A 26889-nucleotide genomic window follows, 5' to 3' on the forward strand; every position below is an offset into this window, starting at 1 on the left:
AACTTTTAATCCAGGTCCATTATGTAGAACACCCATAGGTGCAGAAACAGATACTGAATCTCCAGAAAAGAGTGTTGAGAAAACGGATTCAAATTCAAAGCTTGATGTTGCGAGACTTAAAGCAGATTTAGAGAAATTAATCAGTGGCACAATTGGTCCTGATAGTTTAAAGCATTATCAAGATGATGAATTGTTATTCATTTATAAAAGTTTACAATGGAAAACGAAAAATAAATATGAACAGTTAGAAGAATTAGCTACAGAATTGGAAATTGATCTGAGTAAACAAAAAAATGTGGGAAAACATTATAGATTAGAATTTACTGAAAAAGACATTGGGAATTTCAATGCAATGGGAAGAATTCTACATATAAAAGATTTGATTGTGTACATCAAAAAATTGGGTGATTTGAGTAAGTGGAGAGTGAAGTGGACAAAAAAGAGAGAGGAAGAAAGGAGAGAAAGGAGCATGTTGACTAATCAATACCCAATGAGAGAAATAGCAGGAGGTGGTTATGTACATGTTCCTTGGTCTAGACAGGATATTCTGTTGTTCACAAATGATTTTCCTCGGCTGAGGGAAAAACCAGTAGAATGGTATCGACGGGTAGATAGGTTTATAAAGGTTTCAAAAGTTCTGTGGATTGATCTGGATGGATTCTTTGACATTGTTGTCCCATCAGATCTCTGGACAGAATGTAAAGTCTCTGTAAGTTGGCCAAAGGTAGAGCCTGCTCGAGATGAAGCAACAGGTGCTCCTTCACAGGTTGTTATGGATCTATATGATAAAGTATTTGTTTGGTTAAAAAAACAAAATTGCCCCGAAAGAAGTAGATTGGGTTAAAATTGACAGAACAAATCAGGAGCCAAAAGAATCAGTGCATTCATTTTATGAAAGACTACTGTTGGTTTTTAAACAGTATAGTGGTTATGAAAAATTAAGTGAAAAGGACATAAGTCATTTTATATACAGGTTTGTTTATGGCCTGAGACCTGAAATTGGAGAGATGATTAGAAATGGAATTGTCGGCTGGCAATCACTTTCAGTTGACGATATATTGAGAAAGGCAAAATATTGTAGTGATGAGATAGACGCAAGACAGAAAAAGCTTAAGGAAAAGGCAATGTGGGCACAGGTGAAAGTAGCTGAACAGCAAATTACAAATTTGGAGAATAAAAATGTAAATCTTAACCAGAATCAAAATCAAGGAAAATTTAAAGGCGGTTTTAATAAACCGAAATTTAATGGTAACATTGAAGAACTAAAACAAAAGTTACCTTGTTTTAATTGTGGAGAAATTGGACACTGGAAGCGCGAGTGTAAAAATCCGCCCAGAAATTTTAAAAATGCATCATTAAATCCACAGATGCAGAATGATGTAAATCTGCAGCAACAGCTACAGCGACAGTTAAATGAGCTAAATCTTCAGCAACAGCTACTGCGACAGTTAGCGAATCAGCAGAGTCAGATACCACAACCTCCTCTTCCAAACTGTGTGAGTGGTCAGAGGTATAATTCGGAAACAGGATTCAGCGGTGGTGATCAGGTAATCAGAACACAAAGAGTGAATGTGCCAAATGTTTCTCGACAATTTTTGATGACAGAAAATAGTGGGAGTGATTCTGAGGATTACTTATGACGGTGCCTGAGAGAGGGGGAAGAGTGTGTGCTTGGAGCCACTCTTGAGGTTGACCAGTCTGGTCCATTTGTAAATGGTAAAGTGAATGATGTAGAAATCACTTTTCTTGTGGACACTGGTGCTACCCGTTCTACTGTTAGATCAGTGGAAATAGAAAACCTGCCTCTCTCTGGGGAAAGCATCCAAGTAGTTGGTGCAGCTAATCAACAGATTAAAACAAATTTGACAGAACCTGTTAAAATAGAAATTGGCAAATTTAAAGATAAACACAGATTTGTAGTTTGTAACAGCAGTCCTGTAAATCTGCTAGGGAGAGACATTCTTTGCAAAATGAATTGCAAAATATACTGCTCACCGGAGGGTATTGAGCTTCAGACACTAGAAGAAGATGGGCTTTACAAATTGACAATGCTAATGGTTGAAGCAGAGGAAAATAAATTGTTTCCTGTATTTGATAAAGATAATCTTCCTGAAGAATTAAAAAAGACAGTCAAAGCTGAAATTTGGGATTTATCAGGAAAAGAAATGGGCTTGATGAAAAATGTAGACCCAGTTAAAATCACAGTGAAACAGGGAATAGATTTTCCAAACATTCCACAGTACAAAATGAAAGCAGAAACAATTGAAGGTGTCATTCCTGTAATTGATAAATTCATAAAACAAGGTGTTTTAAAAGAAATTGAAAGTAGCCCTTGTAATTCACCGATTATGGGAATCAAAAAGCCAAATGGAACGTACAGAATAGTTCAAGACCTGAGAAAAGTTAATCAAATTGTTGTTCCATGTTGCCCAGTTGTTCCAAACCCAGCAGTGATTCTTTACCAGATTCCGCATGATGCAGAATGGTATACAGTCATTGACCTTTGCAATGCGTTCTTTACTGTTCCATTGCATCCAGACAGCCAGCAAATTTTTGCGTTCCGGTTCCACAACCGCATATTAGCATGGTGTCGTATCCCTCAAGGGTATACAGAGAGTCCTTCTATTTTTAATCAGTTGTTAAAGAAATCATTGGAGAATCTAAATTTACCTGGAAGATCAACATTGGTGCAGTATATTGATGACTTACTTGTTGCAGCAAAAACACGAGATACCTGTGTAACAGATACAATTACTCTTTTGAATCATCTGGCAGATGAGGGACATAAAGTGTCACCTGCAAAATTACAATTTTGCAAACAAGAGGTAAAATACCTTGGTCACAGAATTGCGAAGGGAATCAGACAAGTAACAATTGAGAGAATTAAAATGATTCAGGGAATGGAACCTCCAAAAACACAGAGACAAGTCAGAATGTTTTTAGGGATGGTTGGCTATTGTCGCCAATGGATTAGTGGATTTTCAGTAATTCCAAAACCACTGCAGAGATTAACAAAATCAGATATTAAAGATCATATTGTTTTGACAGAAATTGAAATGGAAGCTTTTGAAAAATTAAAAAGAAGTCTGTGTGAAGCACCTGCTTTACGCATGCCAGACTATGAAAAGGATTTTGAACTATATTGCAGTGAAAGAGAAGGATGAGCATTATCTGTTCTAATTCAGAGGCATGGAAAACTGAGAAAACCAATTGCATATTTCTCAGCAGTACTTGATCCTGTTGCAAAAGCATTACCTGGCTGCTTAAAAGCAGTAGCTGCAACAAGTGTGAGTCTTGAACAAAGTGAGGGAATTATAATGGGATTTCCTGTAAAAGTTTATGTACCCCATTCTGTTGAAATTCTTCTTACTAGAAGTAAAACTCAGCATTTAACAAGTAACAGACTTACAAAATATGAAAAGGTTATTCTGGGATCAGATAATGTTTCGATAGCAAGATGTGTGAATTTAAATCCTTCCACATTATTGCCTGATGGTACTGTAACAGAAATCAGAAATGAAAATGATATCGATCATGAGTGCTTGGATGTTTTGGAATATTGCACCAAGCCTAGGCAAGACATTAAAGATGTTCCTTTGCCTCAGTCAGATTTTGTTTACTTTGTTGATGGTTCTTGTCTAAGAACAGAGGAGGGCTTTCTGAGGGCAGCATATTCTGTCTGCATCTGTTGCTGATGTGATTGAAGCATCATGTCTCGAAGGAATTCGTTCAGCTCAAGTAGCAGAATTGATTGCTTTGATTCGAGCTTGTGAATTGGCAAAAGAATTAAAAATCACTATAGTGACTGACAGCCAATATGGATACGGAGTTGTGCATGATTATGGACAGCTCTGGTCTCAAAGAGGTTATTTAACGTCTGCAGGTTCTCCCATCAGAAATGCAAAATTGATTAAAAGATTGATCGATGGCATTCAATTACCAGGAAAGATTGCTGTCGTGAAATGTGCAGCACACAAAAAGGGAGAAGATTTTATCACAAAAGGAAATGCCTATGCAGATGAGATTGCTAGGTATTGTGCGAAAAACAATTGTTCAATTAATCGGGAGAAAAATGATGAACATGTCTTGAGCTCACTTATGCTAAAATCAGTAATTGAGACATGGCCGGGAGTAAAAGATTTACAGGATGAGGCAAATGATGAGGAGAAAAACACATGGTTGAAAGCAGAATGTAGACAGCGAGATGAGGATGGAATTTGGACTTATAAAGATGGCAGACCAGTTTTACCAAATAGCATGATTGCTGACATGGCTAGGATGTATCATGGTCAGGGACATATAGGAAGAGATTCTATGATTAGACTTTTCAGACAGATTTGGTATAACCCAAAGTTCAGAATTATTGCAGAATCCCTTTGCCAAAGGTGTTTGATTTGCCAACAAATGAACCCCAACAGAAAAACAGTTGTGAGCATGGGAACCATAGGACGGGAGGGTGGTCCTTTTACTAGATTACAGATAGATTTTATTGACATGCCACGCCACAATGGATTAAGATGTGTACTTGTGATAGTCTGTTTATTTTCAAGATGGGTAGAAGCATTTCCAACTCGACATAATGATTCTGTTACTGTTGCAAAACTACTGTTAAGGGAAATAATACCAAGGTACGGTTTTCCAGTGACCTTCGAAAGTGATTGTGGAACACATTTTGAGAACAGATTGTTAAAATTGGTTTGTGAAGCCTTAAATATAAAACAGAAGCTACATTGTGCATACAGACCAGAAGCATCAGGTGTTGTAGAGCAAGTGAACGGAACAATTAAGAACAGACTTGCAAAAATGTGTCTAGCTACAGGTATGAAGTGGACTGATGCACTTCCACTTGTTTTGATGTCTCTGAGAAGTACTCCTGATAAAAAGACAGGTTTAAGTCCACATGATATTATCATGGGCAGGGTCATGAGACAAGCATTTATACCAGTAGGAAAGAGATTGACTATTAATGATAGCGTCATTTTGGAGTACTGCAGAAACTTGTCTGACGTCGTGACTTCTGTGTTTCATCAGGTGGGAACTGTTGTGCAAACAAGAGAAAAAGAGCAAGCACATGATCTGTTATCAGGTGACTGGGTAAGGACAAAAGTTCATCGAAGAAGAAACTGTCTGGTACCTAGGTAGCAGAAAGCAAGGCAAGTTATTTTGGTCACAACAAATGCAGTAAAGTGTAAGGGTTTGAAAAGGTGGATTCATGCAAGTCATACAATTTGTGTACCTCCACCTGAAAATTCTGATGAAAGTGCCAGTGACACTACAGCAGATTCAGATTCTGAAGAAGAACCTGAGAGAAATCCAGATCCTGAAGCTCGACAGGAAAGTCGACATCTGGAAAGTTCAACTGCGAATGAAGCATTAAATGAAAAAAATTTGGAAATCGTAATACTAGACTCTGAAAATGAAGAAGATCTGCTAGAAAACCAAGCAGGAGAAGAGTCTGATCAAGTTGTGATTCAAGACCAGGAAAGTATTGAAAAGCAGAAGAAAAGCTCTGAAAGCAGGAACGGAAATCTTGAAACTGGGTAGTTAAAGGTAATTGAATAAGAAGAAGAAGACGAATTACCAAGTACCAGCTATAAGGATAGAGTTCCTAACGGAGTGAAATTGCTGAGTAAAGAAGTACCTGAGTCGAGAATTCAAATTTTTGACAGTGAAACTGAAGAGAGTGATGAAGATTCTCAGATAAGAAATTTCAGAAAAAGGGCTTGTAGAACAGAGTGAATTGTGACTGAGCCAAAGAGGAAATTACTGGGAAAAGGTGATAACTGGCCAAATGAAAATGAAGGCATGAAATTCAAATTATTAAAGAAATCGAAAGAGCAAATTAATGAGATTTCAAGTCAAAAGGATCCTGAAAAGAAAAGTGAAGCAGGAAAGAAAAAAGAAGTCATTAGTGGTAGGGTAAAGAGAGTTGTAAAACCAAATCAAAAGTATAAGTCTCCTGAGTGGACTTACATAATTATTCCACCGGTTGTGGAAGTCAACAGCAGTAGTCAGGAAGAGATAGAAGACAATAGTGACAACGATTGAAGTATTTTCTGTTAAAATTTAGGGTTTTAATTTTTGGCGTAAGGCTGAAGAAATTGTGTTAGGAGACACAAGGTCGAAGAAATCTTGTTAGCTGGAAAACAATTTGTGACATAAGGTCGAAGAAAAGCTGTTAGAAAGTAGGGGTTTGAAAAAAATATATATATACATTTTAAGGGGGGGTATAGAAATTTTAGACATTTTTAATTTTTATTTCTTTTTGATTTTGTTTCTCTTTGCAAGGCTAGTGAAAATGCCTTATGTTTTTGTTATTAACTAACCCTGGGCTTAAAACTTCGCTACGCTGACGGAGCATGGAAAGATTGTACTAATTCGCACTTTGCAAATTTCACGTAGTATAGTACCAAAACTGTGCTTAATCACGTAGTGTAGCATCTAAATGAACAATATTCTCAGATGCTTTGACAAAGCAATTTTACATGCTTAACAGCATATAACCAATTCACAAAAATGAACTTTTACAATGAAAACATTATAAAATGAGAGAGCTGGTGATTTTTGGGTCCCCCCTAACCTAGGGGGGGCACCAAGCAGATGCCATGAACACAAAGAGCATAAACAAAAAGCACATTTTGTTGAACTTCAGTGGTGATCCCACCATTTTAGGACCACCCCAAGCACAGTTATTGGCAAAAAACAATCCCAACCAAAGGCCCTGCAAAGCATTATGGGACAAGATTAGCAGTGGCAGTGAATATTATAGTATCCAATATCAAAATAATTCTACAAGGAGCTGCAGTTCCACTGGTCGTCCCTAGATGTCCCTCACGAGTCAAATGCAAAACCATTGAAACCCTTTCATCAAGCATTTGCATTTGACTCGTGAGGGACATCTAGGGACGACCAGTGGAACAGCAGCTCTTTGTAGAATTCTTTTGATATTGTGTACTATATAATATTCACTGCCCACTGCTAATTTCATCCTATAATGCTTTGCAGGGCCTTTGGTTGGGAATGTTTTTTTGCCATAACTGTGTTTGGGTTTGTCCTAACAGGATGGGACCACAACTAAATCGTTCAATAAGATGTGCTTTTTTGTTTTCAAGGCATCTGTTTGGTACTCTCCCTAGGTTAGGGAGGATCCCAAAATCACCACATCTCCCACTGCTTGCCAATTTTTCAGATTCACTATTGTGAAAGTACTATATGTACTTTAGCATATAAAGATAGAAAAGCTTATTGTATCATATCTGGTCATGTACAGGAAGCTTTTTGCAATTATTCTGCAATTTTAGCACAGTACAGACAAGCACACAGTGTCTTCAGCTATGCTGCGCAGACTACGTGTTCTATGCAAAGTTTAAAGTATACTACGTGAAGCTACGTGAAGTGCTGCTACGCAAACTACGTCCAGGCTTATTAATAACAGTTCAAGGTGCTCCATTCTTAGGAGATGCTGTAAGATGTCTTTGGTTTGTGTAATTCTAATAATTGTACTTTGGTTAGTTTTAGCTGTCATTTTCCCTTTTGGAATTGACAAAGAAACTTATAAGGTCAATATGACAAGCAAAGCTTCCGTTAAACAAGACAAACATAGTGTAACAAGCAAAATTAACAGAGTTATTGATCTTAGACCAGAGATTCACCAAGATAGATCTGTTAGTGATTTTTCTAGCAATTCATTTTCAAGACTCCTGGCTGAGTATGTGAAGGTCATGAAAGTCAAAGACTGCTACATTTGTGTGAAATTGCCTGCTTCTGTTTCAGAGGGAGTGACCTATAATATGCTTTCTCTTACTTATGGCATAACCTACAGTGTAATAGCTAGCTTATTTGATCAAACTGGTCGTTTAGAGTATTATTACTCTAATTATGATGAGATTTTTGCAAACCTGAAAATTGAGAGAAGCCTAAATAAGCACAAACAAGCTAAACAGATGAGGGAATTTTTCATTGTGACAAATGAATTTACCTATGAATATGCTTTTAGAAATAATTTGACTTGCAAATTGAGAACTGAGGAAAAGTCTTTCCTGAATTTAGTTGAGGAGAGAAGAGCAATTTACAAAAGGGATGAGATGTCCAAGCACACTAAATCTAAATTCTGGCACCTAGAGGTACGAAAAACTCAATGGAAAATCTTATGAAAATGTTGCTATACACATAGACAAACCAATTAGTGGTAAATTTTGTATTAGGAGAGATAACACATTATTCGATAATTATTTTGTGGGTGCAAGCCATTGTGAGGACATGGGGGGTTGGGGATTCAAGGGTGGCAAAGACCCAATTTTTCCTGGAATTTATTTTGTTTGTGGAAACAAAGCTTATAACCTCCCAGATCACTGGTATGGGACGTGTTTTGTTGGACTTGTTTTTCCAAAAATATTTCATGTTGACAGAAATGCAGAAGGTTCATTTGAAATCAGCAGTCATGTAAATAGGTATAAAAGAGAAAGTTTTTTGGAAATTCTGGGAGATATTTTTGAAGCAGTAATACCTTTAGTAGGTATAACCTTGAATGCAGGTAAAATCAGAACATTGTCTACAATTGCTGACAGATTGTCAACTGACACAGCTAGTGGTTTCCAATTAGTGGATACTGAGGTCATTGCTATACGATCCATGGTAATGCAGAATCGTCTTGCTTTAGACATTCTGCTAGCAAAAGAGGGAGGAGTTTGTGGCATTTTACATGCCCAACACTGTTGTACTTATATTCCTGATGAAAGTCAGAAAATTGAAATGTATAATAAAAATATCACTGAATTACAATCAGAAATTATACCCTTGGAAAAGGATGATTTTTCAGAACGCTTATCCAAAAGATTTGCAGCAATTAAAACTTGGTTTCAAGAGATTGGTGGTTCAATTCTTGACAAAATACTGACACCTTTACTGGTTATAGTTTTTATGATTTTGTTGTTAAAGATTAGTTGTATGTTACATAAGAGAAAGAAATATTTGAGGGGAAAGAAGAGAATATATAAGATCAGAAAGGAACAGGAGAGAGAGCTAGAACTGGAAGAGTTTCGTAGAACTCAATATGAGAGTTGAAAACAGACAGCTGAGACAAGTCTTTAGAATTACTAACACAGTGAAATGAAAACATGTTCTTCTATGAGATAACATTTTGCTAAATTTTGGGGTATAATTTTGGTGATTTTGAAATCACCAGATGAGGGAGTTGATGGAGCGAGATTTAGAAATATATTTATTCCAACTCGCAAAGTTAAACTTCCATAATAAATATTTATACTAAACGTGAATGGAGTGAAAATTATTAACCAACATAGAGTAAATTGCAGATCATTACACGCGGGAAACTAATATATGTGCTCATATATGTGCTTTGTGTTGCAGATGCATGTTTGTGTAAAATAATAAATTAATCTTGTCTGTTGTTTTGTCAGAATTAAAAGCGGCTGTTTTAAATAATGGCATGTGCTTATTTCTGTAATGCTCATGTTTTGTCTTTTCGTTTTTATGTTGCACGAATCTGTTCGTTGCTTCATTTGCTTCTGCTAGGTAACATAGATTAATGGGTTAATAACTAGCAAAGGTGGGTGGGTAACAGAACGAACTTTATTTCTCGCATTAATCGATGTTTTGTGTTTGTTTATACATTAGTTTTGCTAGTGGGCCTAGAGAAAATGGCTGCCAGAGCTGCAGCCTCCGAGACTTGACCAGAGTGAAACTTTCACACATGCGCAAAAGGTTTTGCTGAGCTGACAACGTTTAATGCAGAAGAAATCCTGGTCGAATTAGATGTGTTCTTGGTGACATTTCCAAGGACAGGATGTCGTGAGGCCTGCCAAGATTAGGAAGTGAAAGATTCTCCTCAGGAAATGTAACTTTTTGAGGAAGCAAAGAGGATGGTGAAACTAAGAACAATAAGGGCTATGACGAGGCCCCGGACTTAGTCAGGAGAGCGTGACCTGACAGTGGACTGACATGGCTAAGCCAATCAAAACTTTGGATTGACAGGAAAAAATGTCCGATAATGTTACTTTAGTTAGTTAGAAAGGTATAAAAACTGTCCCCATGGGAGGGAGGGGGCTCTTGCTGCTCATCTTCTCCTGATTCCTGTTAGGCGTGACGTGCTGACGGACTCTTTGAAGCACGTAAGTATCAATAGGGCTAAATAACTTTTAACTTTATTCCTTTAGGTGAAGTGAGTTTTAGACAGGGAAAATAGGGCTTAGGTGATGGAAAACTGTTTATTCTTCATTAAACATGCTAATTGATTTTGCTTAGAACTGTCAAACCGATTTGCTTTTTTTCTAATAAAATACACTTTTTTTGAATAAATAGTTAATAAATAAGATTTTTGAAAAGACAAGCTGGACTTGTTATTTCAGAGTCATGTTATCATCAGCAGATCCATTAGCCTAAGTGACTTAATTAAAAGTTTAGTTTACAAAAACCAAGGTAAAATCATTATACTGCAGTTGTATATAAATGTATATATAGATTTGTGAATAAATTTATTAATTAGGTCACATGATTCAGTTGCTCAAAATATGTCACATTAGTTTATAGGCCTTGTGAGTGATTTATGATTAATGGTGAGTATTGTGAAATTGGGTAGTATAATTATGACATATTTTCTATAAGGGCGCTGGATCAATAGTCAAAAACCCTTTGCCCTTCATTATTATTATTATTATTATTATGCGTTCTTATATAGCGCTTGATTACCCGTAGGCATCTCGGCGCTTGCCTTGGGAACCCGTCCTGGCTTTTTTCCCTGTGAGATACCCGTACTGGGCATCCCCAGGGTGAAAGCCTGGCATCCCGCCGCGGGGGGGGGCGTAGTGGAGATTAAGCAAGCTAATGCCCAGAGCTGCAGAGTGTGAACCCGTGATTCGAGTAGGCACCGAAACGAGAATTATCGAGTCCGTGGATATTTGGGCTCAAGACCCTGCCGCGTCAGGAATTGAACCCTGGTCCCAGGTCTGACCTCTGCTTCAGGGTCTGCCTCCTATAACCATTGAGCCACACTTCTCCATTGCCTAAACAATTATATAACATTGCATTTTTCCTGACAGGTGAACATTTTATACCATCAATAGCTATTATGTAACTATTAAATGATTTGTACCATTGTGTCCATTTAATCTTAGGTGTTCCAGGTTCTGGAAGGAAAGGAGAAGGGAGAACAGCAGTTTGTGTACTCATAACTCTAACTGAAGTAATGAGGGTATAAAGAAATAACAAAGGTAAATAATAATAAAGAAAATGAACACAATATCAGAACATATAATGTAGCTATAAGTTATTAAGAATGTAATAATAAGATTATAGCATCACTAAGCACAAGTAGTAATTTCAATGAAATACATGAATGATATATAATTAATTGGTCGTAATAGTAATTAAGACACAATAAGAAAGGTGTGCACATCACCGTGCAAAATAAATAAAGGTGTGCGCGTCACCGTGCTGAAATACCTGAAATATGAAGAAAAGTGATGATGAATCAAAATGAAAGGAATGGTGTGCGCGTCACCGCACTTTGATGAAGGTAATGACTTCCGTGTTGCAGGAACGATGAAATGTTGGCAATGTTGAGAAGAATGGAGTAATAAATCAAAGTGACAGGAGAGGTGTGAGCGTCACCGCGCTTTAATGAAGGAAAAGACTGCCATTTTGCAGAAACGATAAGACATCCGTGATGTTGAAAGGAATGTGGTGCGCGTCATAGAGATGGGACGCTTGTTGTTATCTTGTACGTGGTGAGAAAACACGTATGATGCAAAATGGAATCTTCCCACGTGAGAACGTAGCGTGAGAACGTAGCGTCTCTGAGCGATGTGGAAGGAGATTTCATATTAATGGAGCTTGAATCTGGATGGAATGAGTCAGCGTCACGAAAAATGGCCGTTGCAGGGAGCAGCAACGAAGTTCTACGAACAAGCAAGTAATGTAATCTTTTAAAAATCTATGTGGTCGCTAGAGAAAATTTCTCTTCAGCGTGTGGTGGCTCGAGAAAATTCCTCTTCAGCGGCAAAATTGAAGTATAAAACAAGCGTGTAGTGAGAAGTAATGTAGATAAATAAAATGACAAATTAAATCACTCGAAAGGAAAAATCCAGTCTTCAGCGAAAATTAAAATAATTATAATGAAGACTCCAATTAATGATGAAAGTATGCAGAATATGTTTAGCAAAAATAAGCTAAAGTATTTAGCAGCACGGTTTGTAAAACAAATTCAGTACCTTGTTTCAGAGTTAAGTGAAGGCATCAAAAGTAGAGTTGAAGTAATGGCAGTTGGTAATCAGTGGAGTAGCAATCAGTAGGTTGATCAGCAATCTTCAGAGTAGACTTCGAAATTCAGTAGAAATAAGGATAATTAAAAGTAAAAATTATGAAGCTTAGAGATGACACTGAAGAATTTCTGTTAGATGGAGGTAAAACCAAAAATAAAGTAAGGCGGGTTCTTTGGAGAGCTGTATCTCTCACCTCGTCGCCAAATTTATGTTGCATCCAATAAAGAGTATCAATTGAGAATTAAAATAAAGATGTATTCTCTAAAAATCAGCCTTCAGTCTCCAACTGCTGACAAGGCTTCAATAGACAACATTCTATGTTGCCAGGTAATATTGCCAGATAACAGAAAATACATGCATGCATACCAAACCAGAGAACATTCAATAGCTAAACTTAAAATGATAAATAAATGATAAAAGAATGTAACACTTTCCCACCTCAAATGTGCAGGGGAAACACACTCCCAAGTTGATGCCAGTAACAGCGCTTCGTGGGCACCCCCACGTCTTCGCCCCACAACCACAGCCCCTCACGGTGATGAGGCTGCTTTCTCCGTCTCAATCTGCTGGTCTCAATCAGGGGGGCCCGAGCCCTGACTGCTCTGTGCAGGCAACACCTGCCTTCCACGCCCACCGGTGCCACCAGCCTAAATCTCGCTCCCAGGTCTCAGTCTCTCGGCTGCATGAGGGGCTGGCACCAGGAGCGTAGTCCCCCAGCTACGGGCTATTGCAGACGCAAGTGGTTGCCGGTTAGAGTTCTATGTCCGTGTGGTAAAGTTCATCTTAGAACTATGGGGTTATGGTGCCTAATCCAGAAGCCGCCACAGACCGATCCTGAACCCCCAGCCGTGGGCCAAATCTTCATACGTCCTCCCTCTCCGCCTGCCCGCATGCCAGCTAACGGTAGGCGCAGAAGCAGGGGCAGATCTCTGGGTGTTCGCCGTAACTTCAGTTCATGTGTACGCTGGAGGAGCCACCAGTTCCTTTGCAGGGTACCACTCACCTGTCTCAGCAAGCCAGGAGTACGTGCATCAGCCAGCGGCGGGTCAGGTCCTCCGGCCCGGTGCACAAGACAGGCCTCGCTGTTGTCTGGTGCCGTCCGCCTCTGGCAGTCCATGCAGCACGTGTGTGGCGCCTGCTGTGCGAGCAGCAGCCCAGGGCGTCAGGGCTCGTCTCCGGCTCTGTATTCAAGGGGCAGACTTATGTAATTGGTGGACTGCCAGTCTATTTTGAGTTTGGGGCCCTAGCAATTCACCCCTCTACCCCGCGGCACCTTGTCCTCCCCAATCATAGTGTTGCTTCCGGGCCGCAGGCACACGTCACTCGCCTGTAGTGCCCGCGTGGGGTGCAAGCAGTACTCCGCAGCATCTCCAATTCTTAGGAGCCGTTCTGCTTCTCTCCAAACCCTCCAGCCACCATTTTTTCATCGTGGCCCATCGCCTGTGGGATCTCACAGTTTCGCACCCCCAATTCAAATTCAAATAGAACAAGCAACCAAAATCCATCAAATGTGCCCTCTGGGAGGGTAAGTGTAGTTTCGGCAGTAGTGGGGAGTTAGCCTGTGGAACAGTGGAGGACTCTTGGAGGTGCAGAGTGCAGTCTTGCGTGGAGTGTCGTGTGAGTGCAATCTTGCAGAACTTCACCTAGGGATCCAGGGTCAGTCCAGGAGGGCGTGCTCCAGCGGGGGCGTTCCTTGCAGTTCGATGTAACAGGTGATGTGAAGAGGCTTTTGGTTTACATCTGCGCATTCAGGGTGGGCGTGTAAGGTTCCTGATTGAGTCTTGATAGGCTGCAAGTAGTGCGTCCCTCCCTTGAGTGAAGGAACGTTTCTCAGACCTTCTGCATTATATTCCATCCTAGCCCAAATGATACCTGATTGGTGCCGAGCAACTACCAGAGGCGACAGTCGACTTACAGTGTTTGGTCACCAGACACTTTGCTAATATCAAGGCAAAGACCAAGAAACAGGCCTTGAGCCTCTTTTTCTGAGAGCAGCGGAAGAGCTCCAGCATGTAGACCTCTCAAATGTGGAGGGCAGTGTTGCCCCTGAGGCGACCAAGATATGAGGTATCCACTTGACAAAAAGGAGAGAGGGAGGGACAGGCCTGTAGCATGTGGGGCATGTCAACATCGTATTACTGTCAACGTAGGTAGAAGACCTGCGCATCAGGAAAGTGCTCATTCCAGTTAGCGCGGGCAAGCTAGGCCGTGTGTAGGTGGAAGAACTCAATGAGTTTGAACCAGGAGTTTCTGGTCACCTTAGCAGGATATATCAGAATGTGAGCAGGATATATCAGAATGTGAGTCCACTCCTTCTCCCAGAGGTCTATGCCAAGGTCTGCTTCCCACCTAGCTTTCAGGCCAGAAAGGGTCCCCCAGGGATGCTTGCTGAGACCTCTGGCTAGCCAGCGGAACAAGTGTCTACCTTGTCCCAGGTTCCTGAAAGCAATGTTGAATCGCTTGTTGTGGCGGTTCCTCCACGTCTATGCCCCAGTCCAAGCGGCGCACCCATATCAGGGTGTTTTACACAAGGAAGTGACCCGTAGGTATGTCATTGTGATCAATAATTTCTGTACCCCCTCTTCTTTTTAGATCTCCACAACGGCCAATAAATCAACAAATGTAAAACAGTCCTTGCAAAAATGGCCTGAAAATGTTGCTGTTTGTATGTGTCAGAATATCAGACAGGCTCTGTTCAAAATCAAACAAAACCTCGAAATATAAAGAAGATGTATTGAATAAAAAAAGGGTTTTAAAGAGTTCTTGAAAAGAGAACTCAAAGCTGGGGCAAAGATTAGAAGCTTGAAAGATTCCCAAATTTCAAAACCCATCCAAAGAGACAAGATTACCCAGTTTAAAAAGAACTGTTTCAGTATCAAGCCTCGAATGAGTCTCTCCTCCTCCTGATGTTTTATAGTAAAAGTATTTAGTCTGTCTCACGTAGGCATGTTAAAAAAGTCACACTTTGCCAATTTAGCTTGGAGAAAGATAAATGAAATTCTAGTAATTCTAAATCACACTACAGGTGATCTGAGGCGAACATTCCTCTATTGTGTTGGACTTTAAGGGGGTACCCAAACATGGTACAGGTTGTTTGAGAAAGTGTTTGTTGTGCCAGACCTAAAACTTGAACCCGAGCACAGTTACTGCTTGAATACAATGATCAGTGGCGCTCCGTCTGGAAATAAGGTTGGGAGTGAGCTCTAGTGTAGTTTGGACATGCAACATGATAAAAGGTCTTTGAAGAGTCCAATCTTTCTAAACAAATACACACTAATATACACACAAACAGGGGCTTAGGTCAAGCCCTCTTCATCCATTGGGCTATTCAACTGTCATGTCATTTTGCTTTCGCCAACCACAGCATGGGGCCGTGGATCAGTCCTTTCCAGTCTTCTGGCTTCTTGTACTGTGCATTTTGCCTGAGCACATTTTTTTAATTATCCCAGTGTGTTTAAACAATGTCTTCAAACTACAGAAATTAAAGTTTCTGACTCCAAGAATGTTTAATAGAAAAACACTGTAAACTGGGAGTCAGTTGCGTGATTACTTTATCTTAAAAATGAACATAAATTGCTCTCCATATAGTTTTTTCTCATCTTGTAGGTTATGGTAAACATTCAGCTAACTTTGAATGCCGATAAATACATTATTCAGTTAGCCAATCAGCAGTGCAGCAGATGCACGCTCTGAGTAATTGGTGTTTGACATCATTTACAATTATCTCAGGCCTGCCAGTTCCTAATCTTTTACCTATTTGTTCAATTAAAATAATTCTTAAGTAAAAGAACATTAGTTCAAAATTAGAAACAACTTTCTACACAAAAGTCTCGACTATATCGCCCTGAGGTTAGTTGATTAGAAGCCCTGAAACCTTTTGATGTATTCTTATTTCTGCAGCATGGCTCACTCTTGAATCAATTTGTTGAAACTTTTTTGCAGTTTTCCACAAGATTGCCTCGTTTCAACGCCAACCAACTGTCTTTAAAAGTGCAATGGTGAGTGCAATATTAGCAATTTATTTTCTACTATATTTAAAATGTCTACTAAATCATTAAAGCTTCGCTCTACAACATGGCAGTGAAAACCCGTAGTTAACTATCTGATGCCTTAGAGATCCGTCATTACAACTCGATGCAAAGCCAAAATTACGATCCAAGAATCAGAATCACAAAGCATGAAATGACCTACATTAAACCCTCTCACACATCCCAAACCTCAGATCTCTTGCCCCATTGGTTTCTCTTTGAGCTATTTAGAATGACTATCGTCCCCATGCGCAGAAGCTCTTGTGATTGCATGCCAATAACTCATCAAAAGTTTTGCTTTACAACTGCCAAGGACTAGGGGTCAGAGAAGTCTTTTCCACTCATAAAGTGGGTCTGCAACACATTACAAATCGGAAAACAGAGGGAGCTCGAAAGGGGTTTCTTCCTCCTTTGTGGCAGCAGCACTGGAATGTATCAATATTTTGTGACTGCAATTGCAAGCCATTGATCATACCTCAAGGGAGGAGAGATCTGAAATGATGGGACAGCCTTTACTTTGGGAATCACGGCAGAGAGCCTTGGGTAAGAAGTGGTCCAGGGGACTACTTCACGCCCTTAGCAAATGTGCTGCAAAATGGGAAGCATTTTCTTTTTTTTAAAACAGCACCTGTCCATTTAATGGACAAGGACAGCTCTAAGAACTTGTGTTCTGAAGGTCAACCATTTGGGAAGCAAATGCAAGGGTGGTTGCCTGTCAGCCATTGCAGGCCATCATCCCTGCATTTAAAGCCATTCACAGGGGTCACGAATTGTGACCTGCCTGATTAATATTCCTTAGGAAGGCATTTTGTGACTTCCTGTGAATGTACAAATTACTATGTGACCTATTATTTCATAGCTTGCATAGCAAATTGTATACCCATTTGAAAACCAGTTGTGTGCCAATTTCACATTCTGTACTGTAAATTGGTCTTGGCACCTGTGGCTAGAAATTATCAGGCGCGGCTGGCTCAGGTAAGAGCAGTGGGGCGGCGGCGGGGCGCGGTTGGGGGAAAGCCGACATACAATGGGATATGTAATATTAAATAAAAAAAGAAAGAAAACCACTTATTTTGCACTCGCAGCATCGCTGAGTCGGCGAAACGCCGATCACAAAGTAAGTGGTCTTATTTTTTTTAATGTAACTTTACCTCAACCTACCCCACCCCACTGCCCCACCGCTCCACTGCTCTTACCTGTGCCAGCCGCCCCAGGAGTTTATTAATAGTGCCCCCTTGTAGGCTTCCCAAATGTGCTAAAAATCAGGTCTGCAACAACAGTTTCTCAGCTCCAGTAAGACCATTGAACCAATTATTTCCACTCTTGCGTTGTACAGTGAACAACAAAAAGGATAAATAGGTATCTACTCCATATTCTTGCTAAACACATTAGGATATCTTAAAATCTGTGGCAGTGGTTCCCAAACTTTATAGAAGTATGACCCACTCTTTAGAACAACACATTTTGCCGACCAACCTACCGTAATGGCCATAAGGGGGTGATTTTTTAATGCAACCAAAGCATGTTCTGGTAGCACGTTATCATTTACAGAGAGAACATTTTCCATTGAAATGGCTAGTAAATCTGCACAGACATTAACAGGTATTTGCATTGTCTTGTGTATTGCAAAAAACACAACATCCTACATTTACACATAATTCACTTTAAAAACTTCTCTCACTTTGCAGTCACAGAAAGAAATGTAATCCGCATGTTTAAAGAATAAAGCAGATGTGGACTTTACAGTCTGACATTTGACCTCTGTGTCTGAATCACAGGCAAAAATAACAAGTTAAAAACAGAATATAAAGGCATCTTTATTTATTGCTCTGACTTTCGTGACCCACCAAAAATCAGGTTTTGACCCACAGTTTGGGAAACACTAATTTACGGGGTATTGTGATCCTAATAATATATTATAAGGATATTACATGTCATTGAGAAACTATGTGGCCATACAGAGGCATGAGGCCACAGGCTGGTAGAAACGACAAACTGCCCTTGGGATCCACACACCAAACTGTGGGGGACTTTTAATAAGGCCCTAAGGGCACCATGACACCAATGATAGTACTGGAAGGTATTGTGTCATTGGAGACACTCAAGTGATGGTCATTATGTCCCTCACATGCCAATACTTTAGCATTCTGCAAAAAGGCTTATTGACGGTACTTATAACAAGGATTTGCAATGCAATAGGTCTCGCATTATTAAAAGTTGGAGCTTCTGACATTGTAAATGTCACTGTTTTTTAATTATATTTATTGTTTGCAGTGGAGTGATAATTTGACATATATGCAATTACACCACTGCAGGAGACAATCGGAAGAGCACATATGGAAGAACTACCTGAATATTATATGCACGCTAGAATTGAGGCATTATGTTACAAGCAGCTAGCTAGGCAGGGTGCTGCGAAAGAGGCTTGATATGCAATAGTCAGCCAACTGAGAGCTCTTGCACTGAAAACACCAGGCCAACACATGACCATGTGAGACACAGCGGATGCGGCCTTTCAGAGATGTGAGCATCTGCACCCATAGACATGAGACTTGTGTGACCCTTAGGAAGGAGGTTTGTCCTGGCGAAGGTTTGCTGTAGTTCAGCTTAAGCGAGGCCAACACAAATAAAAATGTCCAAGCTTGACCCAAGTGGTTATATAAAAGTTAGTCACCATAAGTATTCTGCATATAATGCAGCACAAATGGTTGACACACTTATGGGACCGAATGATACGCAGATCACTTTGCTATTAAAGGTCATAATTAGTGCATTATGTGGAAATACAAAATATACACTCCTGCTGCATCTATACAATAAACAAAGCATTAGCAAAATAAAACAAGAGCAAGTCCTAAAACAAGTGTGTTGTGATTGCTGAAATGACTCTCAACAACCTGGGACTTGATCACCTTCCCAGTACATGCTTTGGATAGTACAATAAAGTAAATCAAAGACCCCTTTCTTCTCCCCGTAAATGTTTTCTGATTTGAGGATTCCTAGGGGGACAAATCAAGACTTATTATACGATCATGGGTCTTTAGGATTCTGTTCGTATTATCACCACACAGAATGTGGTCAAAGTTTGAGAAATTACCAGAATCAGGTTCCTCTAATCCACATACTCTATTGTCTGCGATAGGACATAGTCTTAAAATAAAATCCCCTCTCCACAATATAACATACATCACATTTATGTCTGTTATTATTGCCTCAAAGCTGAGGCAAGGGAGCTAATAATGCGTATATTACTAGAAGCAAAGTTATTATGCTAAAAATGTAGTGGTTCACCACTCAATGGCAGACAAATAATTTGAAAGAAAGGGGAGTCTAGATAGGTCTGTATTATCTTAGCTGCCAGTGTCACACGTGTAAGGGATAAGAGGGCCCCACTTAGATGGCCTGATAAAGCCATAGTGGCAGGTGAGAAAACCATGCAAAAAACATTTATGTGCACAGTAGATACCATCTAGGTCTCCTGTAGACAAACAATCTGCTGCTTGGATATTAAAGGCAATCTATTGTTATCACTCAATTTGTTACTCAATCCCGCAAAATTCCAAGAGAGAAGGGGCATATCATATGCTGGAGAGTCCGTTCCAGTGCAATCATTTGAAGCTCGACTATGTTCTAAAGATTGCTTAAAGTTATTGGGGACAATGCACATAGCATCTATAGGACAAACACGGGCAATGTCAGCTGGGGAGGCTGCTGGAAGAACAGTAAGCTGGGTAGCAATGTCCTTGGAAGGCAAGCCTGGCGCGGAATCAGTGGGGGTCAGCTGATTATCAGTACCTTTACCCTGTGTTCTGGCATCAAACGCTATATGACGTAGAGCGCACCAAGGAAGCACAGCCCGGGGGTTGTATGTCATCTTTGGGCAGGAAATGACTGGCGGTGCGACCCGCTCGTGCCGTCGCCTGGAGCTGAGCGGGCAGAGGGAGCGGTGCCCTGCTCCAGGGCCTGTGCCGCAGAATAAGCTGAGCCGGGTGTGCGTTAGCTGGGGGTATGAGCGAGGTACAGCCGCAGCTAGGGAGGGGAGAGAGGCATGGGGAAGAAGGGAGACTGTCCCTCCGCAAGGGGGCAGTGCGCCCTGCCTCTCTGGACGATGAGAAACTCCACGCGGAGGGGTGCAAAGGGCAAGAGGGGAAGACGGGCAGCTGGACCACTGGTCAGGAGAACAGGTGCAGCATGGCTCAAGGGTGGAGGGGGAGCAGGAGGGAGGACAGCATTTGCATCAAGGTTCAAGGGTGGCGAGGCAGCTGCAGCAGCAGGGAGTAGCACAGGTGCAGCACAGCTCAAGGGTGGAGGGGCAGCTGCAGCAGGAGGGAGTAGAACATGTGCAGCACAGCTCAAGGGTGGAGAGGAAGCTCCAGCAGGAGGAAGCAGAACAGGTGCAGCACAGCTCAAGGGTAGAGGGGCAGCAGCAGCAGGGAGTAGCACAGGTGCAGCACTGCTCAAGGGTGGAGAGGCAGCTGCAGCAGGAGGGAGTAGAACATGTGCAGCACAGCTCAAGGGTGGAGAGGCAGCTGCAGCAGGAGGGAGTAGAACATGTGCAGCACAGCTCAAGGGTGGAGAGGAAGCTCCAGCAAGAGGAAGCAGAACAGGTGCAGCACAGCTCAAGGGTGGAGGGGCAGCTGTAGCAGGAGGAAGTAGAACATGTGCAGCACAGCTCAAGGGTGGAGAGGCAGCTGCAGCAGGAGGGAGTAGAACATGTGCAGCACAGCTCAAGGGTGGAGAGGCAGCTGCAGCAGGAGGGAGTAGAACATGTGCAGCACAGCTCAAGGGTGGAGAGGAAGCTCCAGCAGGAGGAAGTAGACCAGGTGCAGCACAGCTCAAGGGTGGAGGGGCAGCTGTAGCAGGAGGAAGTAGAACATGTGCAGCACAGCTCAAGGGTGGAGAGGCAGCTGCAGCAGGAGGGAGTAGAACAGGTGCAGCACAGCTCAAGGGTAGAGAGGAAGCTCCAGCAGGAGGAAGCAGAACAGGTGCAGCACAGCTCAAGGGTGGAGGGGCAACTGTAGCAGGAGGAAGTAGAACATGTGCAGCACAGCTCAAGGGTGGAGAGGCAGCTGCAGCAGGAGGGAGTAGAACATGTGCAGCACAGCTCAAGGGTGGAGAGGCAGCTGCAGCAGGAGGGAGTAGAACATGTGCAGCACAGCTCAAGGGTGGAGAGGAAGCTCCAGCAGGAGGAAGTAGACCAGGTGCAGCACAGCTCAAGGGTGGAGGGGCAGCTGTAGCAGGAGGAAGTAGAACATGTGCAGCACAGCTCAAGGGTGGAGAGGCAGCTGCAGCAGGAGGGAGTAGAACATGTGCAGCACAGCTCAAGGGTGGAGAGGAAGCTCCAGCAGGAGGAAGCAGAACAGGTGCAGCACAGCTTAAGGGTGGAGGGGCAGCTGTAGCAGGAGGAAGTAGAACATGTGCAGCACAGCTCAAGGGTGGAGAGGCAGCTGCAGCAGGAGGGAGTAGAACATGTGCAGCACAGCTCAAGGGTGGAGAGGAAGCTCCAGCAGGAGGAAGCAGAACAGGTGCAGCACAGCTCAAGGGTGGAGGGGCAGCTGCAGCAGGAGGAAGTAGAACATGTGCAGCACAGCTCAAGGGTGGAGAGGCAGCTGCAGCAGGAGGGAGTAGAACATGTGCAGCACAGCTCAAGGGTGGAGAGGCAGCTGCAGCAGGAGGGAGTAGAACATGTGCAGCACAGCTCAAGGGTGGAGAGGCAGTTCCAGCAGGAGGAAGTAGAACAGGTGCAGCACAGCTCAAGGGTGGAAGGGCAGCTGCAGCATGGTATTGGAGCACATGTGCAGCACAGCTCAAGGGTGGAAGGGCAGCTGCAGCAGGGAGTAGCACAGGTGCAGCACAGCTCAAGGGTGGAGAGGCAGCTCCAGCAGGAGGATGTAGAACATGTGCAGCACAGCTCAAGGGTGGAGAGGAAGCTCCAGCAGGAGGAAGTAGAACAGGTGCAGCACAGCTCAAGGGTGGAGGGGCAGCTGTAGCAGGAGGAAGTAGAACATGTGCAGCACAGCTCAAGGGTGGAGAGGCAGCTGCAGCAGGAGGGAGTAGAACAGGTGCAGCACAGCTCAAGGGTAGAGGGGCAGCAGCAGCAGGGAGTAGCACAGGTGCAGCACTGCTCAAGGGTGGAGAGGCAGCTGCAGCAGGAGGGAGTAGAACATGTGCAGCACAGCTCAATGGTGGAGAGGCAGCTGCAGCAGGAGGAAGTAGAACATGTGCAGCACAGCTCAAGGGTGGAGAGGCAGCTGCAGCAGGAGGGAGTAGAACATGTACAGCACAGCTCAAGGGTGGAGAGGCAGCTGCAGCAGGAGGGAGTAGAACATGTGCAGCACAGCTCAAGGGTGAAGAGGCAGCTGCAGCAGGAGGGAGTAGAACATGTGCAGCACAGCTCAAGGGTGGAGAGGAAGCTCCAGCAGGAGGAAGTAGAACAGGTGCAGCACAGCTCAAGGGTGGAGGGGCAGCTGTAGCAGGAGGAAGTAGAACATGTGCAGCACAGCTCAAGGGTGGAGAGGCAGCTGCAGCAGGAGGGAGTAGAACAGGTGCAGCACAGCTCAAGGGTAGAGGGGCAGCAGCAGCAGGGAGTAGCACAGGTGCAGCACAGCTCAAGGGTGGAGAGGCAGCTGCAGCAGGAGGGAGTAGAACATGTGCAGCACAGCTCAAGGGTGGAGAGGCAGCTGCAGCAGGAGGGAGTAGAACATGTGCAGCACAGCTCAAGGGTGGAGAGGCAGCTGCAGCAGGAGGAAGTAGAACATGTGCAGCACAGCTCAAGGGTGGCGAGGCAGCTATAGCAGGAGGGAGTAGAACATGTGCAGCACAGCTCAAGGGTGGAGAGGCAGCTGCAGCTGGAGGGAGCAGAACATGTGCAGCACAGCTCAAGGGTGGAGAGGCAGCTGCAGCAGGAGGGGGTAGAACATGTGCAGCACAGCTCAAGGGTGGAGAGGCAGCTGCAGCAGGAGGGAGTAGAACATGTGCAGCACAGCTCAAGGGTGGAGAGGCAGCTGCAGCAGGAGGGAGTAGAACATGTGCAGCACAGCTCAAGGGTGGAGAGGCAGTTCCAGCAGGAGGAAGTAGAACAGGTGCAGCACAGCTCAAGGGTGGAAGGGCAGCTGCAGCATGGTATTGGAGCACATGTGCAGCACAGCTCAAGGGTGGAAGGGCAGCTGCAGCAGGGAGTAGCACAGGTGCAGCACAGCTCAAGGGTGGAGAGGCAGCTCCAGCAGGAGGATGTAGAACATGTGCAGCACAGCTCAAGGGTGGAGGGACTGCTGCAGCAGGAGGGAGCAGAACAAGTGCAGCACGGCTCAAGGATGGAGGGACACCTGCAACAGGAGGGAGCAGAACAGGTGCAGCACAGCTCAAGGGTGGAGAGGCAGCTGCAGCAGCAGCAGGGAGTAGCACAGGTGCAGCACAGCTCACGAGTGGAGGGGCACCTCCAGCAGGAGGGAGTAGAACAGGTGAAGCACGGCTCAAGGGTGGAGAGGCAGCTGCAGCAGCAGGGAGTAGCACAGGTGCAGCACAGCTCACGAGTGGAGGGGCACCTCCAGCAGGAGGGAGTAGAACAGGTGAAGCGCGGCTCAAGGGTGGAGGGGCAGCTGCAGCAGGAGGGAGTAGAACATGTGCAGCACAGCTCAAGGGTGGAGAGGAAGCTCCAGCAGGAGGAAGTAGAACAGGTGCAGCACAGCTCAAGGGTGGAGGGGCAGCTGTAGCAGGAGGAAGTAGAACATGTGCAGCACAGCTCAAGGGTGGAGAGGCAGCTGCAGCAGGAGGGAGTAGAACAGGTGCAGCACAGCTCAAGGGTGGAGAGGCAGCTGCAGCAGCAGCAGGGAGTAGCACAGGTGCAGCACAGCTCACGAGTTGAGGGGCACCTCCAGCAGGAGGGAGTAGAACAGGTGAAGCACGGCTCAAGGGTGGAGAGGCAGCTGCAGCAGCAGGGAGTAGCACAGGTGCAGCACAGCTCACGAGTGGAGGGGTACCTCCAGCAGGAGGGAGTAGAACAGGTGAAGCACGGCTCAAGGGTGGAGGGCACCAGGAGGAAAGAGAACAGGTGCTGCAGGGTTCAAGGGTGAAAGGCGGGTGCAGTGGGAGGGAGGAGAACAGGTGCTGCAGTGTTCAAGGGTGAAAGGGCGGGTGCAGCGGGGCACTGTAGAACAGATGCAGCAGGACTTAGAGATGGAAGGGCAGCTGCAGCATGGTACTGGAGAACATGTGCAGCAGGGCTCAAGGGTGAAATGGCAGGCGCAACAGGAGGGTGTGAATCTGGCGCTGCAGGGCTTAGTGGCGAAGAGGCTCCTGCACCCAGAGTAGGAGGTGAAGGGGCGCGGGCTGCAGAACAAATATCTCGGGACAGAAGAAGAAGAGCAGGAGCGGACACGGGTTAGGAGAGCAGAGGCGTCGGAGCAGAGAGGAGGGGGGTGAAAAGGAGCCTGGAGAGGAGGGACAGCTGTGTGCTGCGATAAAAGAGGTCCTAGAGCTGGAAGCGCTGAAGAGACCGCAGAGCACCAATGGGACAGACGAAGAAGGACAAGGAAACCCCCTGCACTTGGCCAAGGACCATGGTGACACCTTGCGGGTGCGGGAGCTGACGGGCTCGAGCAATGAGTCCAGTCACGTGACCTACTTCCTGATGAGTGACAACATCCTAGAGGTAAGCATGAGGTCAGTGGGTACCGCACCTACTAACGTCCAAGGCCCAGCCCGGAGGGAGGAGGGGATTGCTGCTTTTCAGAAAGGTGCAGCAGCGAGCTAAACGCTCGTCGCTGATGTCTGCAGTAATCAGTTGTCCCCGAGTTCGACTCCAATTAAACCAGTCTATCCTTCCGCTGCAACAGTGCTTTTAAACTGAGTAGTAATACAAAGACCTGTTACTAACAGCGCATGGAATCAAACCAGGGATGTTAGAGGCCCACTTCAGCCATGTATTAGCTGTTTGACTACCAAACAAGGGGATGGACTCAGTTTCTGTAATTTCCCTTGACTAAAAACAGTTAACCTTTTTTTTTGTTTCTTGTCAATGCAATTAACTTCATGCAACCTCCTTGTATTACTACCATGAAATCCGGTGACATCTCTTCTCGGCACCCGCGCTTTACTTATAACATTAAAAGTAAAGCGCGATTATACCAAAGATAAAGAAATAGATTTTTTTTCCTATTTCTTTACTTTTGGTATAATCGCGGCACCCGCACTTTACTTTTAATGTTATAAGTAAAGCGCGGGTGCCGCGATTATACCAAAAGTAAAGAAATAGATGTTTCTTCTATTTCTTTACCTTTGGTATAATCGCGGTACCTGCGCTTTACTTATAACATCAAAAGTAAAGCGCGGGTGCCGCGCTTATACCAAAAGTAAAGAATAAAGAAAAGCAAGTGGCGCGCGCGCTGTATCTGGGCACAATCATAGCTCCTCCCACGGCCTATTGGTGTCCATAACGCGCTTGTTGCTTGTAATAGACACCAAAAGGCCATGGGAGGAGCTATGCGGGCGCCTCGGGCCAATTGCGTGCAGTCTTTTAGAATAAGACGGACACAAAAGCCAATGGGGGATCTGAAATGGAAACGCACACACACAAGCATGTGCGATTCCTAGGTCAGCTTGATTTCCCCGTTTTTCACCTCCTAAAGGTCATGCGACCCGCGGGACACTGCTGCGAAGTGCAACGCAGGTCGCAAGACCTAAAAACTCTCCAAAAGAGTGACGAAGATTGCTTTATTTTTCTTTAGGTCAGTTGGACTACTATGAGATCAAAGCTCATTTTCAGTGTGACTAATTAACATGATAACTGCTTGAAAAAAAACACACACATCTGCAAACAAGCAAAGCTTACATCCAAAATATCCAGGTCTAGCCCAGATATACAGAAAATATGTTCATGGATTCACAAGGCACAATCTATAAAATTATTTCAGGCGGCTTGACAACAGGAATCACGTAAGAAATGCTTCTCTTCCTACACAGGACTGAAAATATTAGTGTCTACTAGGTATCTAAGGTTTCAGCAGGACAATCATAAGGCTGACATTTCAGTGCATTTAGATAAAGTCTCTACTCCTTCGGGTTCCAAGGGCCACTAACAAATCGTTTGTCCACATGAGTTCCCCAAACAATGTCATTCCATATGAAAAGGTCCCCTCACGGGACATTCTGTCAGTTCTCCCGTTACAGAAGACATTCACATAACTGGACTAACTGGACTACAACTCTAATATGGAGGAATACTTCATCACATAACTGGATGCATTACCACAAATACCTCATCTACAGCTTGCCTTATGGCGATAGGAACATTCAGGAAGCCATCAGCCCTAGAAGTCTCAGAACATAAATCGCTGGCAGTTAGGAAACATGCCAAAAAAGTGGTCTCAATCTCAGATGTTCTGTACCTTGGAGAGAATGTGGGGAGAGAGAACCTGCCTTTGTGTTTAATACTGACCCTTAACTGAATCAGCTGAGACAATCTAAATATGTTTCTGGATTGAGAAAAAAAATAACTTCTAAATTCTATCTTATTTTATTTATACTTCGGACATTTGCACAGCTTCTTGCTGCTAACCTTAAAGAACAGCATAACTACACATAAA

The 26889-nt window shown here is 43.6% G+C and overlaps 1 protein-coding gene, 1 long non-coding RNA gene and 1 pseudogene across 11 annotated transcripts in view; 2 read left to right on the top strand and 1 right to left on the bottom strand.

Moving 5' to 3' along the window:
* LOC144761961 (uncharacterized) overlaps positions 1-11687 on the bottom strand; it is a 326519-nt gene extending 314832 nt beyond the window's left edge. For both annotated transcript variants that reach the window (XR_013595982.1, XR_013595983.1), the window contains exon 1: positions 11461-11687. This is a non-coding gene — a long non-coding RNA (uncharacterized LOC144761961). The remainder of the gene's footprint in view (positions 1-11460) is intronic.
* A 122-nt stretch (positions 11688-11809) lies between these two features.
* The window catches only part of LOC144763893 (uncharacterized), a 261943-nt gene continuing 246863 nt past the window's right edge, over positions 11810-26889 (top strand). For 4 of the 9 annotated variants that reach the window (XR_013596269.1, XR_013596271.1, XM_078649908.1 and 1 more), the window contains exons 1-2: positions 11810-11929; positions 16221-16276. Coding sequence is in view for 6 of the 9 variants with exons in the window: in XM_078649908.1 (XP_078506034.1) it covers positions 11866-11929; positions 16221-16276 (120 nt within the window). In the remaining 3 variants the exon portion in view is untranslated. The remainder of the gene's footprint in view (positions 11930-16220; positions 16277-26889) is intronic. The other 5 variants (XM_078649907.1, XM_078649911.1, XM_078649909.1 and 2 more) reach the window with 2 other exon arrangements.
* LOC144761468 (uncharacterized) lies at positions 19999-25058 on the top strand (annotated as a pseudogene).

This window comes from Lissotriton helveticus, chromosome 6, assembly GCF_964261635.1.
Source record: "Lissotriton helveticus chromosome 6, aLisHel1.1, whole genome shotgun sequence".
Lineage (NCBI taxonomy): Eukaryota > Metazoa > Chordata > Amphibia > Caudata > Salamandridae > Lissotriton > Lissotriton helveticus.